The 19577-nt window shown below is 35.7% G+C and overlaps 1 protein-coding gene across 1 annotated transcript in view; it reads left to right on the forward strand.

The window, feature by feature from the left end:
• Positions 1-243: 243 nt before the first annotated feature.
• LOC145685332 (tubulin beta-4B chain-like) overlaps positions 244-19577 on the forward strand; it is a 100394-nt gene continuing 81060 nt past the window's right edge. Inside the window, exons 1-2 of the mRNA XM_081757708.1 lie at positions 244-342; positions 4084-4221. Of these exons, the coding sequence (XP_081613834.1) occupies positions 244-342; positions 4084-4221 (237 nt within the window). The remainder of the gene's footprint in view (positions 343-4083; positions 4222-19577) is intronic.

Consider the following 19577-nt stretch of genomic DNA (forward strand, 5'->3'; position numbering starts at 1 on the left):
CTATTGGGCTGGTGGGAATTTTATCAGAATAAGTTCTTGACTGTATTTGTGCTTCATCGACTAGCAAAAAAATCTTTCGACTGAGTCAATTGGACCAAATTTCTGAAAATACTAAAAAGAAATCGGGGTCGACTTGAGAGACCGACGACTCATTCGCAGCTTGTACATAAAACTACGAGTGAAGTTGCGCTTGAATGAAGAAGAAACCACTGGAGATTGGAAGAGGAGTTGCAAGGATGTAATATGTCACTCCAACTATTCAACATTTACAGTGAATGGTTAATGAAGGAACCATTAATGGGATTTGGAGATTCCGAGATTGGCGAGCAAATCATTGAAAAGGTCAGATAAGCAGATGACACAGTTACTATAGAGAGAACATAAGAAGAACTACAGACAATGGAAAATATAATTGACACTGGGAAACAATATGAAATGGTAATCAACGTCGAAAAATCGAAAGTCATGAAAATATCCCGTTAAAACACACCTTTACAGGTCAAAGTAGAACAAAGAGAACCTGAAGAGGTCGATAATTTCAAGTATCTGGGAAGTATTTTGACAAGAGACACTGAAGTCAAAGAGAAAAGAAGAGATCAGGTCAAAGGCTGCTATAGTCAAAGAGATATTCAGCAAGAAAAGATCACTCTTAACTAGCAGGCTTAATATTGGACTAAGAAAGAAACTTGTCGAATAATATATATGGAGTATTAGACTATATGGTTCAGAGACTTGGACATTACGGATTAGGGAAGAAGTATTAAGAGAATTTCGAAATGTGGTATTGCACGATGATTAAGAAAATGAAAGAGACGGAATAAGTAACAAACGATTTTTAAAAACGGGTAGGAGAGAATAGGATCCTTCGTAGGAAGGCCAATTGGTTATACATATCTTGCGAAGAAATTGTCTTCTTCATACCGCCACTGAGGTAAAGATAGAAGGAAAACGAGGAGTAGGAAGAAAAACCAAAAACTAATTGACGATTTGAAAAAATAGACTAAAACATGGGGGATAAAAAGGAAACTTGGAAGACCCGAAACATAGTTCGAAAACAAATCATAGTTCCAGAACGTACCAACAAGCAGAATATTTAATAATAATCATACCATTCGTCTGTCACCACTGTTTGGATCATATTGCAGTTTCAATCAGTAATGATATACTGCTGTCAGGAAAAATAATAACTAAAAACTAACAAAACAAGAATTCCAAGTGGTTATGTCATTCGACATGTTTTCTAAGGATTTTTTTTTAAATGTGTAAAAAATGAAATGAGACTGTTAACAGATGCAGAATCTTCACTAAGTATAGGCCTAATTGAAAAGTAACAAAGATTTGTGTCATATACTGAGTTAGATTTGAGTTTAGCGTCTCTCTTAGCACCAAAACTATGTGACACGAGAGCTTTCACCGGGAATTGTAATGTATGTTTCATATTGAGTTTTTTTAAAAAAAATCAAACGCCCCAGTTTTTAACTAAAATTATTCTAAGTTACTATTGTAACAATTTATGTGTTTCTTATACGTAAATTCTGAATATCACATATCTCTTATTTTTCTATCTTTCTTTTTCCTCTGAAAAACCTGGCAACTCCAGTCAGGATATGATATATATATATATATATATATATATATATATATATATATATATATATATATATATATATATATATATATATATATATATTATTACAGCCTGGATTTATATACAAAATGCATGTTTATAATAACATGCAGGAACGCGTCGAAAGTATTTTTTTCTTTCCGACTGACTAGTAAGGATTCGTTTGAGGCATATATGATAGCACATATAATTGCATATTTTGAGTGTTTTTCGATTTGCTTGCATATTTCGTAAACTTTGGATGATACTGCATATTTCAGTATTTTATTACTGCATACTAGCATATTTCAAAGTATATAATGAGAAAGTGGGTTATATTTAAAGTGAACTGAATCATTTTGTAAATGCAGATGTAGAATATATATATATATATATATATATATATATATATATATATATATATATATATATATATATATATATATATATATATAGATAGATAGATAGATAGATAGATAGATAGATAGATAGATAGATAGATAGATAGATAGATATAGATATAGATATAGATATTTAAAAAACATTGAGTTTGTCGCATTGAATAGCAGTTGACTTGGCTTGCACACGGTCTCCATCGTGTGGTAGAAAGAGACAATCAGATATCAATATTAGGAGGTGGACGGTCTTGTATGAAGTGTTAATATATATATATATATATATATATATATATATATATATATATATATATATATATATATATATATATATATATATATATATATATATTTGTGAAAGCTCCTTCGCGCGTACATATCTTTCGCGAAGTTGTGAAAAATGTTCCCCTACCTTCGCAACCAGTTTTAACCTAATGGGGCTGGTGGCCAGAAGCTGTGACGCATTATGCAGATAACTTAAAATCAAGTGAAGACAGTTACAAGACTCACTTAATCCTGATGATGAAGCAAGACATTAGACGTAGATTATGTGTCATAAAAATGTTTCTCTACAAGTGACATTGAGAATAAAATTAAATACATACACAATCAGTTTTCGAAAATATAAAAATATTTCGAAAAAATCACCTGAAATTATCAAATAGTTGGAATCCCGTGACAGTGCTTTGCAGCATTCACTCTCTTTGTTGGGCGAATTATTGCCGACATTGTCCAGTGAAACTCATGGTGTTGCGAAAATAGCATCAGATAAACTTGCCAAATATTAGGCAAAAATCCCGGGTACAAAACAATCTGTGACATTGCAAATGTACTTAATAGTAAAAACATGGAATTGGAAGAGAATCTAACACAGGAACACATTCGATGTTTTTCACATGCACCAGCGACTTCTGCTTATGTAGAAAGGAACTTTTAGATCTACAAAACGTTTCTCACTGACAAACACAAAGGGTTGTCAGAAGAAAACCTAAGGAAGACGTTCATTGTTCGTTGCAAAAGAGGCTATTGAGGTAAGATATTTTTGTAACAAATCGAAATTTTATTAACCTTGTGAACCTGCCTCCCCCCCCCCACCTCTCGGTACAAACGATTTCCGCATATTAATAAAAAGTACTTCGTTTGTACCGGTCCCCAAATATTTTTGTTTGTACTGTACTGCAGTATGAGAAATTAAGAAAACAAAGTGAGGGGCCAAGTTCACGCAGCCCAACAAAATGTCCTAGTATCGATTTAATTGGCTCATTTGAAAGACCGTTGTTTGTAGCGGATTGTGCCGTAATTTGTTTCGTTTGTATCGTCTTGGATTATGAAAAATTAGCGAAACAAAATGGGGGCTCATGTCAAGCAGGTCCTCAAATAACGAATTAATACACCGGGTACACATGATTTTTGTTTGACAAATGAAAGTACTTGGTTAGTACTATATTGTACCACAAGGACTTTTAGTTTACCCATAATAGATTATGATAAACTAAGAAAACAAAATTGGGGGCTGTGTGAACCTGGGACCCCCACCACATTGTACAAACGATTTATTCGACTCATTTGAAAGATTTTCGTTTGTACAGGACTGTACTGTAGTTTGTTTCGTTTGAACCATCCTGGATTATGAAAAATTAACGAAACAAAATGGGGGCCCAGGTCAAGCAGGCCCTCAAATCAGGACTTAATACACCTGGTACTCATGACTTTTGTATGTCATATGAAAGTACTTGATTAGTACCGGATTATACCACAATGAGTTTTAGTTTAAACATAATAGTATTATGTTCCAATGGCATAAGTGATGAAAAAGTTAAAGAATTGCTATACTCACGTGAATTCTGTTTTTCTTCCGTGAAGATAATTTTAAAAATGATCCAAAAACAAAATTAAAATGAAAACAAGTCCCATGACCTTGTCAGAAACGAGTGTGCAAATGGAATTTCCAAAATAATCAAAACACATTACATAAACACTTTCTAAGTGACTATTTTAACAAAATAAAGAAAACCGTATTTTTCTTTTAGTGTACTTCAAAATAACTTACAAACTAGTATAAAAACTGTCAATTCTGAACAGTCATTATCATTCAATCATTCGTTCGTCATCCGAACAGTCAGTTATTCTTCGAAGCATATAGTTTGGTTACTCCAACCTTCTCTGGACCTTCAAGATTTCTCGTTCAGTGCTGACGATCATAGGAGGACTCTATTGACTGTGAGTATGCTTTGTGCTTTATATCATTACATGACTTGACACCGTATGAAACGAACGTATGATTTTATAAACACACACGAGGGAATTCAAGGACTGTCTCCTTGATAATCAAACTCCAATCACTATACTACACAAATTTCTATTGTAACTTTGTACATGCCGTCTGTATTATTCATTTCTTTGAGTTACCTATGGTGATGGTTGTAAGTATTCAATAAATGTACTCTTATATGGACGCTATTTTGTTCCTTAAATAATAATTCACACTCTATGTTAGTAATGCATCTGCTATAATATTTTAATTTCTTGAATCATAGAAAACGTAACAATTAAGCATCTTAAAAAGCATCATTTTAATAGATTATGAAAAATTAAGGAAACAAAATTGGAGGGCTGCTTGAACCTAGTTGACGACAAGCTGGCCCGGACAACACAATTGCTTTAAAATTCGAATGAAAACGGGGCCAAAAATTTGCACCAGATATGTACCAATTTGTACACCAAAAATAGAATTAGCACCCCCATCAATACCTAGAAGTTTGAATTCTTGATTGCGGGTCAAGCTGTCAGGCATGACTTATTTTTCTTTCGAATAGGAATCAAAACGGTATCAAAAATTTGTAGCCAATATTTAACAATTTGTACAACCACCAATTTCAAGAAATTTGGATTTAGGTTGGCAGGTTAGACTTGCCCACACTACTTATTTTTCATTAATATTTGAATCAAAACGGCACCAAACATTTGTACACTATATGTACCAATTTGTACCGCCCAAACTAAAATTTGTACCCCATCAATTTCAAAAAGATTGAATGTTTGATAATGGGTGGAGCAGAGCCGTACAACGATTTTGTATATCTATTTTGTAATTTCTTCTATTTTTACACGGTCTTGATTTTGGGCAACGGTGCATAAAAGTACACAATCTGTCGTGTAGAAGAAGAAGAAGAAAGAATATACAGTGAAACCTGTCTTTAGAGGAATCGAGCGGGACTTGCAAAAAATTCCGTTAAAGTCAGGTTTCCGCTTAGTGGAGGTAGACTTTTCCTCTTTTAAAAAAATATATGCTTATAATGGGGCATACTGAGAAAATATATTGCCGTACGTACATTGTTCGATTACAGTACTTCTTTCTTCTACGAATAAATACACAAGAAAATTAAAATGAATACAAATTGTGCTATGCACACGTTTTCTTTATTTTTCTGATAGCCAAGCAGGGTTTTCTGTGTACATTGCTGCTTGGCTGCTTGACTTTCTGCATACACTTTAGCCTGAGAAATTATACTAAGTGAATCAGAATAATTTTTTCGTAAGGCAAATTTTTGCAATGTTTTTAAAGTTCTGAGAGAATCTTGATATGTATTTATTCTACACTCTTCTTGGAACTCGGTATCGTATTCCTCTTCTTCCTCTAGCTCGTTTTCTTCTTTCCGACATTCCATATGATTCTTGATTAAGTTGCGGGGATTAAGGACAATTTGTGGGGCTGAATATGAGTAGTGGTTGGGGAAGGTCAACACTGTCCAGAAATATTTAACAAAAGAACGAACATGTTATCGCAGACAGTATAATGTATATGGCTCACAGAATGTCTAAACATCTTCTAAACGCTATTGTCCGGAACTCAGAATTTTCCGTTAAATGTTTATTTTTCTTTCCGTTGTCCGCGTAACACAGTTTCCGCTTAATGAAGGGAATTTTACACGTTTTGTTCTCCAAAATTCATGGGACCGTGAAATATTTCCGTTTAAGACAGTTTTCCGTTTAATAAAGGGTCCGTTGAGGACAGGTTTTACTGTATATGTTGTTGATTCTAAATAAAAGAAATAAGATTTAATCTCAATAGTTGAAATATGTGTTGGTTTTCTATGTGTAATCTGCATTTATAGTTATCATAACAGCAGATAGTCGTTTATTTAAACGATGCTATGACAAGCGAAATAGAAAAGTATAATTAATGAAGTTTGGAGAATAAAGGTAATAGTGATATAACTTGTCGTGCCTCATTTAATGTGACTGGATCATTTTGACACTTTTTTTTTAAATTTCCACGGACTGTGGGCTGGAATGTAACGTAACATATGTGTATAATATAAATTAATCAATACATTTTAGATGATGTACGTTAATAGTATACGTTACAGCCGCACAACTCTTTTACTTTCCAATTCGAATCAAAATGGCACCAAAAATCAATACCCAGTGGACCACCAAGTTAGAATTTGTACTTCCATTAATTTCGAGAAATTTGAGTTTTCGATGACAGGTCAAACTGGATCGCACAACTTATTTTTCTTTCAAATTCGAATCACAATGGTACCAAAAAATTGTATCCAATATGAGCCAACGTGTACCGCCAAAATTAGAATTTGTACACCCTACTTATTAAGAAAAAATTTGAATTTTTATGGAGGACCAGTATTACTGCAATCTGGCCTACACAACACATATTTTATTCCCGGTGGGAGCTCATGTGGTTCGGATTCCACGTTAATCAGTAGGTCCACGTCTCATATAGCCTCGCTGCTGAAAGGGACGCTAAACTAAAAATCAAATCAAATCAAAACACATATTTTTTTTCAATTCGAATCAAAATGGTACTAAAACTTTGTAAACAATATATACCAATTTGTACTACTAAAATTATAATTTGCACCCCCACCAATTTCGCGAGAATTGATTTTTTAATGGCGGATCAAGCACTCTCGCACAATACTTTTTCTTCCCACTTCAAATCAAAACGTTACCAGAATTTTGTACCCAATGTGTACCAATTTGTAACACCAAAATTAGAATTTGTATCCCAAGAAATTTCGTGAGGGATGGCAGGTCATGTCCAGTGACGACGCCAGAGGGGGTAAGGGGGCGAGCGCCCCCCTAGTGGTTAATACTGACCCCTTACTGCAACCCGGACTACCCCCCCCCCCACAGACATCTACGATTTTAAAATATTCTACATGGGTTATTTTATACTCAGTATCATAACCAATCTCATTGTTAAATTATATTATCTATACATTTACTACGTGGCAGATTAGTGTTCAAGCTTTCTTCTTTGAACATCTTGGTATGCACGTATGTTTCTATTCTCTAATTTAGCGTCTTTCCCGGTAAATTTTAGTTATAGTTCTTAAGATTTTTAGTTTCCAACAGTGAGAATAGGTAACATTGTAGGTCCCATTCAACTGAAAACAGAACTTTTCATTGTGCCTAGCAAATAACAATAATAGAGTTGGTCGACTTGTTTTCTATGCATTGGATGAACCTTTGTTAGAAACAAAAAGAAGGTAAAACCGTTAATTATATTAAATACATTAAATAACTTGTGTGTATTGATCCACGTTTGAAGTTTTCAGCTACACATTTTGTTTTATTTAAAGGTTCTTTTTTTTTCTGAAACATTATTCACAGCATTCAATATTCATAGAATGTTCTTATAACAGCTTAATTTGCGAGTACCAGAAGTTAATTTATGAATGAGATAAAAAGAGTTGTGTTTTTTCTTACTGCAAATAATAATAAAGATATGGAATTAAATTGATTAGTCTCAATGAAACGTATTGTCAGAGTGTTGACCTTTAGTTAGTAATTAGTGCTCCCTTAGTTACTTTGCTTCACAGCACTGACGTAACGTCTACCTGACCACTGACGGAATGGTAAAATTTTAGTTATTCTATATACTTTCGCCGAGGTTCAATACACTTCCTTGTACAGTGCTCCAGTTTTTGCAGACCAGTTCAAAACATCTAGAGACTTCCTCGCACCATTGTTCGTAGCATCATCCTTATGAAATCTAAAAGGGCATTCTTTCAAGTGTTACTTGAGTTTGCGAAACCAGTAATAGTTAGACAGCTAAATCTGGAGAATAAGGAGGATGATCTAGACATTGAAATCCTAGATCATACAAGGTCGGTTGTGCTTGCAGTGTTTGATGAAAAGGTGTATTCTCCTGAAGGAACAAAATTCGTGCTTGCAGTGTTTGATGAAAAGATGTATTCTCCTGAGGGAACAAAATTCTTTCTTTTTATTTTCCACGGCGTTGTATTTTCAATTTTTCTTTGTTTTGTGAGTAATGCTGAGATTTTGCATTAAATGTCTGACGCTTGGGCAGGTAGTCTGAGTACGACTCCGTCCTTATCCCAGAAGAATGCTGTAAACACTTTCTCAGCCTACTTCTGTCTCTTGGACTTCTTGGGGCGAGAGAAAAATGAGTGCTACCACTCCATTGACTGTTGTTTTGTTTCAGAATCGTAGCAGTACAACCAGGGTTAAAAGAGAGGGGAACGCGGAGGGACTTTGTCCCTCACTTCCAGAGAATATCTGTGGCGTCCCCCCACTTTCTAAAAGAATTACAATGGGCAATGATAGACAAGGTTGATGGCGTGATGCCTCCCCCTACCTACCTTTTCAGTTCCACTTTTAACCCAGAACAACCATATTTCGTCCGTGGTTACTATTCGTGACAGAAGTTGATGTGCATCGTCATCAAAACGGGAGAATACTTCCTTTGATGTCGTCACTTTCACTCGTTTAATCTCCTGATAGATTTTTGGAAACCCAATATGTCGAGAACTTGCGCATGCCCAAGTCATTATGAATTATGCTACCGACACGTTTCACAAAAATGTCCACAATCTTTGACACACAATCAAAAGATTGTGCTGAAATTCTGCAATTTTCAAGAATAATGTCACGAATTGCATCCATGATTTCGGGGACAGTCACTGCTTTTGGTCTTCCTGAATGTAAAGCATCATGTGCTGAGAAATCACCACTTTTAAATCCTGTACCACTCATTTCTTTACCATTGTGTATAACGGAGGAGAGTCCCATAGTGTTTCACTGATTTCCTCATGAATTTACCTCTTTATGAGAGCTGTGATCTCGATGTTCTTAAAGTTCGCTGGTTGGGCACACATAATCACTTCAGACAGATCTGAAAACACAATAAGAATTTCATTATTAATATGAAAATTTGTATTTGTATATACAGAGATATGTTCTTCAAAACTATACAATTTCATCATTCTACCTACACTTCTTCTCGGTTGGACTACTAGTTTTTCAGCAGCCCCTAGTTACATATATACATATAATAAAGAGAAATGTGTTACTTGTAGCATACGCAAAATTCATTCAATTTATGTTTAAGCTATCATAAGTTGCACTGAAAAATACAGTGCGTCCCACTAGCATTCGAACCCGAAAAAAACGTTATAATTTCCGAACAAATGTACATAAGAAAATGAAATTCACAATACACGTATCTTGTTTCATGCTAAACACAAGAAAGGGTTGAACAGAAGCGCACACGTCAAAACAAAGACGATAGGTGGCGCCAGGGGAAGTGCTGCTTGGCGTGGTGCGCGTGTGTTAGTGTGACTCGAGTCGCTGCATCACGAGGATGGCTCTGTACACCGTACAGGAACACGTGTTCATTGTTAAAAAAAAATATTGGATATCGGGATCGTATCAGACCGTTCCACGTCAATTTTGCCGTGAATTTGGATGCCATAAAGGACCATCGAAATCATCAATACATCATTTGGTGAACAAGTTCGAAACAACAGGAACGTTGCTTATGGGACATGGAGGCGCGCGTCCACGGATGTCCGAGGAGACAGTACAGAATGTGCGGCAACGTCTTTTGCAGTCCCCTAAGAAGAGCCTGCGTCGATTATCACAAGAGGTAGGGATGTCAAAGTCAACTGTGCAAAGAGCCGCCAAAAGAGCCAAGCTGTTTCCATATCGCGTTACAGTCGTCCAGGAGTTGAAGACTACAGATTGGGAAAAGCGCGTGATGTATTGTCGTTGGTTGCAAGCTTTGTCGCATGACAATCCAGGTCACCACAAGGGTCAGTGTTAGGTCCACTTCTATGGGATGTGACTCTCCAACCAGGTCTTGTAAAACTAAACAGCTTAACAGAAACGAAAGGTGTAATCGCATACGCAGACGACTTAGCATTAATTACAAATGCTAATACTAGGAGAGAGCTGGAACGGAATGCTTGTGTAATAATGAATACGCTTTCGGATTGGTGTAAATCCACAAAACTTAAAATATCTGCGGATAAGACCAAATATATCATGGTTAAAGAAAAGTTGGAGAGAAACCCCACAGTGAAAATTGAGGATAAATCTATCAAACGCGAGGAGGCATTCAAATATTTAGGAGTGTGGATAGATGAATCGCTCAACTTCAATATGCACGTCGAAAAACAAAAGGAAAAAATAGTGGGCATAGCAAATAAAATATTCTACATACTGGCCAAAGATTTCAAGCTGACACCTAGAGATGCTAGCCTCTACTACAAAGCCATATTTATGTCAATAATCTCCTATGGCTCTAGTGTTTGGGGACACAGAATTAAAGAAAATATTAAGATAAGAAATAAACTCGACAGTGCCCAAAGGAAAATTTTAATGAGAATGACAGGTGCCATGGCAACTACGCCTGTTGAAGCACTACAAATCATTTTAGGAATAGAACCCTTTCATCTGTCGATACTCAGAATTGCTGCAAGGTATTGGTTACAGAGAGGAAGACTAGACAAAGTCGATCGTCTTCTACAAAGAAGAGTGTCAACTATGACAGAAATAGAAGAACACATCTCTAATATGTGGCAGGATAATTGGGACAACTCTCAAAAATCAAGAAGGGTGTATCAGATCTTCCCACAAATCAAGAATAGACTAGAAATTGGAGAATTACAATTAAACAAACATACAATTCAATTCATTACCGGCCACGGACCCTTCAGAACAACATTCAACAAACTTGGCCTTCTAAATTCAGATTTGTGCGACTGTGGAGAAGTACAGTCCCCAGATCATTTACTTTTTGAATGTGACAATATAGTATTACAGCAAGAGGACCAAAATGACAGGACTGAATTAAGAAGAATTAAAGACAGGGAAGGACTATTTCGCATTATACAAAATCTGGACTTGAGACGCACTCTAAATAGACTATGCAAAACAATCTTGGAAATAAATAGAATAATAATCAGTATGGACTTAGCCAGGAGGAGACAAGAAAACCAGAATAATTAAACTACTATATCTATCTACTACCTGATGTTTAGTGTTTAGTGTCTTGTGTGCTGTGTTGTGTTTCCGTACTATGTTGTGTTGTGTACAGTGTGCATGGCAGTAAAGAAATATCAAATGCATGATTGTCAAATATTGTGCGGAGGACCGCTATAAAGGGATATATGACTTCGGAGGACCGGAAGTCATATAATTTCGGAAGACCGAAAGTCATACAGGTGGAACCATAAGTAATTAGTTAATTAATATAATGTGTCAGTGTTAAGTGTTAATGTCTGTACCTTAAAAGCAGGTGAAAACCGAACAACTCAGGTGAAAACCGATAAAAGTATCTTGAAAAGGGTGTTTATTAGTGTGTCAACGTGAATATCTAAGAAGCGGTGAAAACCAATAATTAAGCGATATATTTTCCTTTACTCTAATGACACAGGTGAAAACCAACTTCTTTTAGCAACTGATAAACAACTGTTTTAAATATTATTATATGTGAATGTGTATTGTGTGTTGTCTTGTATTATGTATGTATTGAAAATTTGTTTTCTTTTTATTTCAGAAAATAAATAAAAGAAAAGAAGAAATATATATATATAAAAAAGGATATCAGACCTGAGCTAGCTTACAAGAACTCAGGTTAAGAAAGCCCACCCCCTACCTAAATAGGGTTGGAGAATTACCAAAGGAGAAGAGAGATAAAATAATAAGTAGAGAGAGATTAACACTAATGGGCAGTTGCGTCTGCCGTTAGTCCATAAGCAATTGGCAAAGGCAGGGGTAGTGGAGGAAAAAAAAAAAAAAAAATCCAGGAATCCTAGACTATACTTGGTTCACAGATGAAGCTTGGTTCCATTTCTCCGGTTATGTGAACTCGCAGAATACTCGGGTGTGGGCCGCCGAAAATCCGCATGTGTTCCATGAGATTCCACTTCATCCTTTGAAGGTGGGAGTTTGGTATGCAATTTCCCGACAGCGTATCATTGGACCCATCTTCTTTGAAGATACAGTAAACACACAAGTTTACTTACACATCTTCAGTGAATTTGTGAATCAGCTGGACGATCAAGAACTATGTCGCGATTATTTCCAACAAGACGGAGCAACATGCCATACTTCCAACGTAGCCATGGCAGAAATTGAGTCCTTTTTTTGGTGACAGGATAATCTCCAAAGGATTGTGGTCGCCAAGATTCCCGGATTTGACACCACGTGATTTCTTCTTATGGGGTTTTCTTAAAGGTTGTGTCTACAGAAACAACCCACGATCACTGTAAGAGTTGCGAAACAACATTGAGAACGCGATTCATGAGATCACACCGGAGGCTCTACATCGGACTTTTCACAATATAGAACGCCGTGTACAAACGTCTTGACGTCCAGGGAGGACACTTGCAGCACCTGTTGTGACTGTCATGTATTCAGCATGAAACAAGCTACGTGTATTGTGAATTTCATTTTCCTATGTATATTTGTTCGGAAATTATAACGTTTTTTTCGTGTTTGAAAACTAGTGGGACGCACTGTATTTCATGTGCAGACGTTGCCTTATTTGTTAGATACAAATTTTACTTGAAATAAGTTTAATTTATAATTATACAATATGAGAACAACAACGAAATACACGTTATACTGTAATGTAGGTCAAACATAATAAAACTATTATTTTTGGCATGAAAAATAGCTGCCCCGAAAAAATATATCTGCCCGTCCTTTGCCCCCTACGAAATTAAAGCTGGCGTCGTCACTTGTGATGTCAGGCAGAATTTTGTAGGCAGGTCAAACTTGCCCACACAACGTATTTTTCTTTCCAATTTGAATCAAAATTGTACAAAAATTTCTACCCAGTACAGGCACGTAGCCAGTATTTCGTGAAGGAAGGGGGTTCCGTGACATGAAATATTGTGGTCATCACACCAGGAGCTCGATCATTCTCAACAATTTCACTGAAACATATGTTGGTTCGTTTAGCCAGGATTTCGAAACGGGGGGAGGGGGCGTTACATGAAATTCTGAAGACCCAGGAGCTCGAACAATGTAAAATACTTTACTATCAACATATATTGGTTTGTGAGGATATGTTGGTAAGTATTGTAATAAACTATGAAGAAATCCCGAGTAAAATAAAAAAAAAAGTATTGAAAAAGATTATACAATATTTACATCCTTCCTCTGTTTATTCAAATATAACAATTTTCCTTTCATTATGACTCAACTATTATAGAAAGTACATATTCACTATTATAAAAAGTACATATTCACCATTATAAAAAATTACATACTCAATAATGTCTTGGAAAATATTTTGCAATATCTGCGTTTCTGTTGAATCAAATGTTAACTTTTGTTTTTATTATTCCGTCAACTACTGTCTGTTTCAAATGACAGGTTAAAGCAGCAGTAGAAAATTGTTTTTGAAATAAAATGTTTGATATTGCAACGATGCGATGACGAAAAATCATGATAAAAAATGTACACAACGGCACAATGCTTTCGGAAGCTTAAAATCTCCCTGACTAGTAGCAGAAATTCTGAGAATTCCGCAACTGAAATTTCAAATTCCCTGACTCTTCCAGGATATATCGCTCACCTCGCAACCATGTATTGCAAGTAATACAAATTTCCTCATAAAAAAGAGTAACCAAAAGCTTCCTGTAGTTTATTTTTAACGCTGATCCTTCTTTTTCTCAGTTCATTTTGTTTCATCCTTCCTTAATTCTTTTCACTTCTGTCCTCGAAGGAGGGTTCCGGACCCCCCCCCTTGGCTACGTGCCTGGCCCAGTACGTTCCAATTTGAACTACCACAATGAGAACATGTACCCTCACCAATTTTGAAAAATTTAAATTTTTGTCAGGACGTCAAGCTGGGGAGCACAAAACCTTTTTTCTTATCAATTCGAAAGAAAATGTACCAAAAATTTGTAGCCAATATGTAAGAACTTGTATCACCAAAACTAGAATTTGTACCCTTACCAATTTCAAGAAATATGAATTTTTGATGGAAGCTCAAACTGGCCGGCCAACATATTCGCGTTCCCTATTCGAATCAAAACCGCACCAAAAATGTGAACTCAATACGTATCAATTTGTACAGCCAAAATTAGAATTTGTACACCCACTAATTTCGAGAAATTATAATTTTTGGTGACGGGTGAAACTGGCCTGCATAACTTATTTTCCTTTGCAATTCGAATGAAAACTATACCAAAAATTTGTACTCGATATGTACCAATTTGTATCACCAAAATTATAATTTGTACTCTCACCGATTTGGAGAAATTTGAATTTTCAATGCTGGAGCCAACTTGACTTAAAAACTTGGCTCGCACAACACATTTCTTTTAAAAATTAGGATTGAAATATTTCCAAAAATTTGTGCCAAGTAAGTAATGTCACGATGGTGCAGCTCTCTCTTATCATTCTGCTCGTTTACCTCTCATATATATTGGGAGAACTGCTCTCACTAAATCTTATCGGTGGTCACAAGAGAAAAATAAACTAAACTTACACCAAGAAATACTTGGGAATAGTGGGAACTTAATCTAGGAAATAGTAAAGACTCCAGTTAAAACTTATTGAGGTTTATTACATAGGTAGTCAAGCAATATACAACTTAGAGTTTTGCTACAAAAAGAGAAATAATAGTTTTTTAAATAACAGGCAATTAAATTGTTAGTACTATTTTACTTAGGTTGGATGATGAAATGCAAATGTGCGACTACTGATCTTATTCTCGAGAGCTTTACTGTAGGTAGACAAAAGATTCTGAAGTGCCTTATGACATCCCTAAGCATGAATATGATGTTACAATAATCGATTGTACATACCTTGACTGATGTCTTGTATCTCTGTGTAACAAGTCGCACTTGGATGACTTCTCCGATTACTGACGACTGACGTTCCGAATCTGAAACCCGAGTCTCGAATCACTCAATTGGAGACTCTGAGGTCCTTTTAAGTATTTCCGAGGAACACACCCAGACCTTGTAGTAATCAGCATCCTGTGCGTCAGGTCCCTAAATATGGAAACCTGTCGCCCTTATGCCTTCTCATTGGTTCTCAACAACTGCTGCACCCAGGATACGATGCATGACACATACACACGTGTACAGAAGGTTGTCGGATGATACAATGTCATGCATCCTAGAACTTTCCAAACATCTGTAAATATTGACTAATCTTCCTCTTGTTTTTTGAGTTGTTGAGGTCATAATTGACCTGTAAGTATCCTGTTTAGTTATTATCAGTAACCTTCACTGAGTAGGCTTCCTAATGTAAATTGCGTCGTGATGGTATATCAATTACCTTCATCTTTTTACATATTTCCCTTCTCTTGTTGCTAATTTCAAGCAAACCAAGAGAATAAAAGTTCCTTTTAAATCCAAACTCTCAGCTTCACTCGAGTAAGGGCAAAAGATATCCATATTCTGAGCTTATCACCACATTCTCACTGCTTCATAATTTTCGACTCTGAAAATTACCAAGAAGTGAGTGAGGTATGAATGGAGCATGGGTAACTTACTTTTGGAGTGACCCTCGTAGAAGAGAATTTTGCTATACCTCTGACACTATGAATTAAGAAAAGGGGGAGATATGATGGCAAGGCAGTATCATCAAATTGTAAGGGGAAAAGGATTAAAGTTAAATCGAGCAGTCGCATGATTGCATTTCATCATTGTCTACTATAATAAGCAATGACTTTCGTAGATTAATCTTGAACAATACATAAGAAAACAATGATGGTACCTGCATAAAAATTAAGTACAATCATAAAGAATAGCACAATTGAGATACAATTAAGCTATTTACTTTGATACATGAAAATGGAATGGTAGGTTCACAAGGAGAAATAAGAGATACATATCTAGTTAATTACTACATCTAGTTAGTTACTACATCATAATATAATAACTATCCAACAGGCTACAGAATGCCATAAGTTCATCCAAGACAATAGTCCGGGATCCACAGTGCATGCCCGTAAAAATTTGTGGGTGCACGAAGTTTTATTTTTGCATCATGTTCTTTAACCTATCGCTTTCTATTTTTTCTTGGGTAGACATCTCAATTATGGTCGCTTATCTCCACAGACACCATTTTCCAATATGGCCACCAAATAAGGAATCAACATGCATAACTAAGGAACTAAGCCACCTAGGAAAGTAATATTGGTGTCAAATCGTAGGTTTTCGGGATCAAAGAATACGAATGTTATCTTAAATTTGCGATATATTGAAATCAGATGTATAATATAGCCAAGGGCGTACGCAGAAATTTATATCGTAGGGAGTCCAAAGATTTTCGGGGAGTCCAAGTTCAATATGAGGACAAATTGTATTAAAATCCGTCATTAACCACTTCCAGCCGAGTTCCTAACCAGAAAGAATTCCAAGATAACCTTCCATGCATTATCTTCGGTAACATTTCGGCTACAATCGCAGATTTAGATAGTTATCACAAGTTGTTTGCAGCCGATGTACTGCATGAAAGCTTATCTTAGAAAATATGACTGCCTGTCAAATGTTAAAGAGCCGAACATTCTGTAAAAATACAAAATTGTTACAGAAATTCCAGTTATTCAAGCAAGCAAAACAGTTATTGACCCTTTGCTCAGTAAGGATTATGGCTTCACACTTTCTAAAATTAGGGAGCTGACAACTTCGATGACAGTATTCCAATTTATAACAATGAGGTGAAGATATTTTTGGTTAGAGAATATGAGAACAAAATCAAGTTTTGTCCACCAAAAAACCGAAACGAACCTTTGCTTGTATTTTCTTTTGATCTGAGTTCAGAAGTTTCAGCCCAAATGATTAGATCTCACAATGTCGTAAAGACTGCAGGGATACTTCTATGTAATGCTATTAAGGAAGTAGATTTTAACTTAAGCGACAAATTCTGTGATTCCACAGACCTTCTAGAATCCTGGAAGATGACGACGATGTCTAATATTGTATTACCATTCTTTTCATTCCTATTCAATATGAGCAAAATACACTTACCCATGAAAGCGGCAGGAGACTTACCCATGATGTCGCAAACATTGATAACGATAGACCCTAATGAACTGGAAGATGATATCATTTCTAGAACGCAAATCTTTGTCACTATTCTCTCTATTCCAAATAATGTATTATCAGGTATTGCATGGTATGAAGAAAACACCACTTCAATATGATGATGGCGCATACATTTTATGATCGATGCAAAAGTAAAACATTAATAACTTCCTTAAATCGGGTTGGTGTTTCCATTAGCTACTAAGATTTAATAAGAAACATAAATTTACTCTCTGCGTACTCTGTAGAAACCTGTGACATTGCTTACACACCAATACCAAGTCATTTTAACTTAAGAGATTTTACAACAGGAGCTTTTGAAAACTTCGACTTCGAAGACAAGTATTGTTCTGAGGTACGTTTGGAAGCCATCATATTGCCCTGGTTCTTTCTTCAACATCAGACATCAGAAGAGATCCACAGAAAGAAAAAGATTTCACAAACTGTACTGATGAAGAGAACTTGTAAACTTCAGTGTGATCTACGGTGTAAAAAAAAAAATACTAAACCAAAGAAAGAATACAACCAAACCGGGTCTTCCAAACAACTTTAAAGTTGCTGAAGATGTTGGCTTTATGTATCTAATAAGGCATCCATATGTGTTCTAAAAACTGAGTTTGTTATTTCTCTTACTCGATGTGGTGCGTTTTTAGGGAACATTCAGCATGTATCACCAAAGTGGAGCAGTGTACACTCTTTAATTTCATCCGAGATTGTACTAATAAAATAATTTGGGTTTCTGCCAGGTTATTTCTTCCCCAGTTACTGATTACGTTACTGTTTACACTGCCCTTGAAAACTGTTAACCTATGATACAACAAGAGAGACTGTTAATCTATAAGACAACCCAATCTTCCGGTCTTCTGCGACAAAGCAGTATTCTGTACAGTTGTGGACACAGTTCTCAGTAATCCAGAGGAATTTCATATCATATTGCCAATCCTTGAAACGTTTCATTGTACAAAAATGCTCTACGGTGTGCTGGAAGCGGTAGCGGTTTCGATGATGCTCTGGTTGAAACAGAGAGCTTCGGAGTGAATTCAGTTAAGAGTGTACTAAATGGAGAACATTATTTCCGGGCGTTTCAAGGATTGTTAATTGTCTCTTAAACACTAGAGAAAATGATTTGGGATGCTTCCTAAGGCGATAACGAAAAGGAAGTATATAACAATTTGCTTAAAGAAGTAAATCAGTTTCGACTGGCCTTGCAAAATAAAGAAAACGGAAAGTGTAAATTCCTCCACACTCAACTGTTAGTTTCAAGTCAACAACTAAGAGACTGCTATTTAAGATTTGTGAACGAATGTAGCGAGAAATCAGAACTTTTGCAGTTACCTCAACAAAATGACAAAATAATATTAGAGACTGTAAATATTGTGGTTGCTCAAATGTTGTGTATAATGTTGTTTATAAGAGGGAAATGTTGTAAGAATACTCAGTTGTGTAGTCATCAGCAACTTTTCTAATGGTTTAATTTGCTTGTATTAATGATATTTTGAACCATTAACAAGTAATAATTCATAATGATACTAATATTTGATATACTGCTTTTACATATCGTCGGCGGCAATTCAAAACCTGCTATGTGCATTTTGCAGGAGAAGCGAAAAACAGTATCCTGGTTAGCTTTTTGGCTTTATAAAAGTGATGTTATAAGTAATATTTGATGCTGCACGTAACTTGATACCTTTTCAAGTAACTTGAGAAGGTACCAGTTACGTGCAGCATCAAATATTACTTATAACATCACTTTTATAAAGCCAAAAAGCTAGCCAGGATACTGTTTTTCGCTTCTCCTGCAAAATGCACATAGCAGGTTTTGAATTGCCGCCGACGATATATTGTAAACCATAAGCCATTTTGTATATCGACTTTGTTTTCGCATACTTTTAAGTTAACATAGACAGGGCTTTAATGTCTGTAATAAATACAATATACCACATATACAAGGTGGAGCATTTGGAATGATCCACGGAAATATTTCGGAAACTATATGCCGGATCAAAAGAACTTTACAATGAAATTTGTTTGTCACAAAGGGGGACATTTTTGGCGTGGTCTTTATATCACCAGATTAACAATGTTGCATTCCAACACAAAGTTGTATTTTTTCAAATGCTACTACGCCAAGTTATTACAAATTTCAAATCTACATTTAGAAAGAGAACAAATAATACGACAGATTGTTCAGGGTTGTAAACTAACGACGCTACAGTATCACAAATATTAAAAACAACCAAACTTTGAAGG

This window comes from Thermobia domestica, chromosome 5 (assembly GCF_964235325.1).
Source record: "Thermobia domestica chromosome 5, izTheDome1.hap1.1, whole genome shotgun sequence".
NCBI classification, from domain to species: Eukaryota; Metazoa; Arthropoda; class Insecta; order Zygentoma; family Lepismatidae; genus Thermobia; species Thermobia domestica.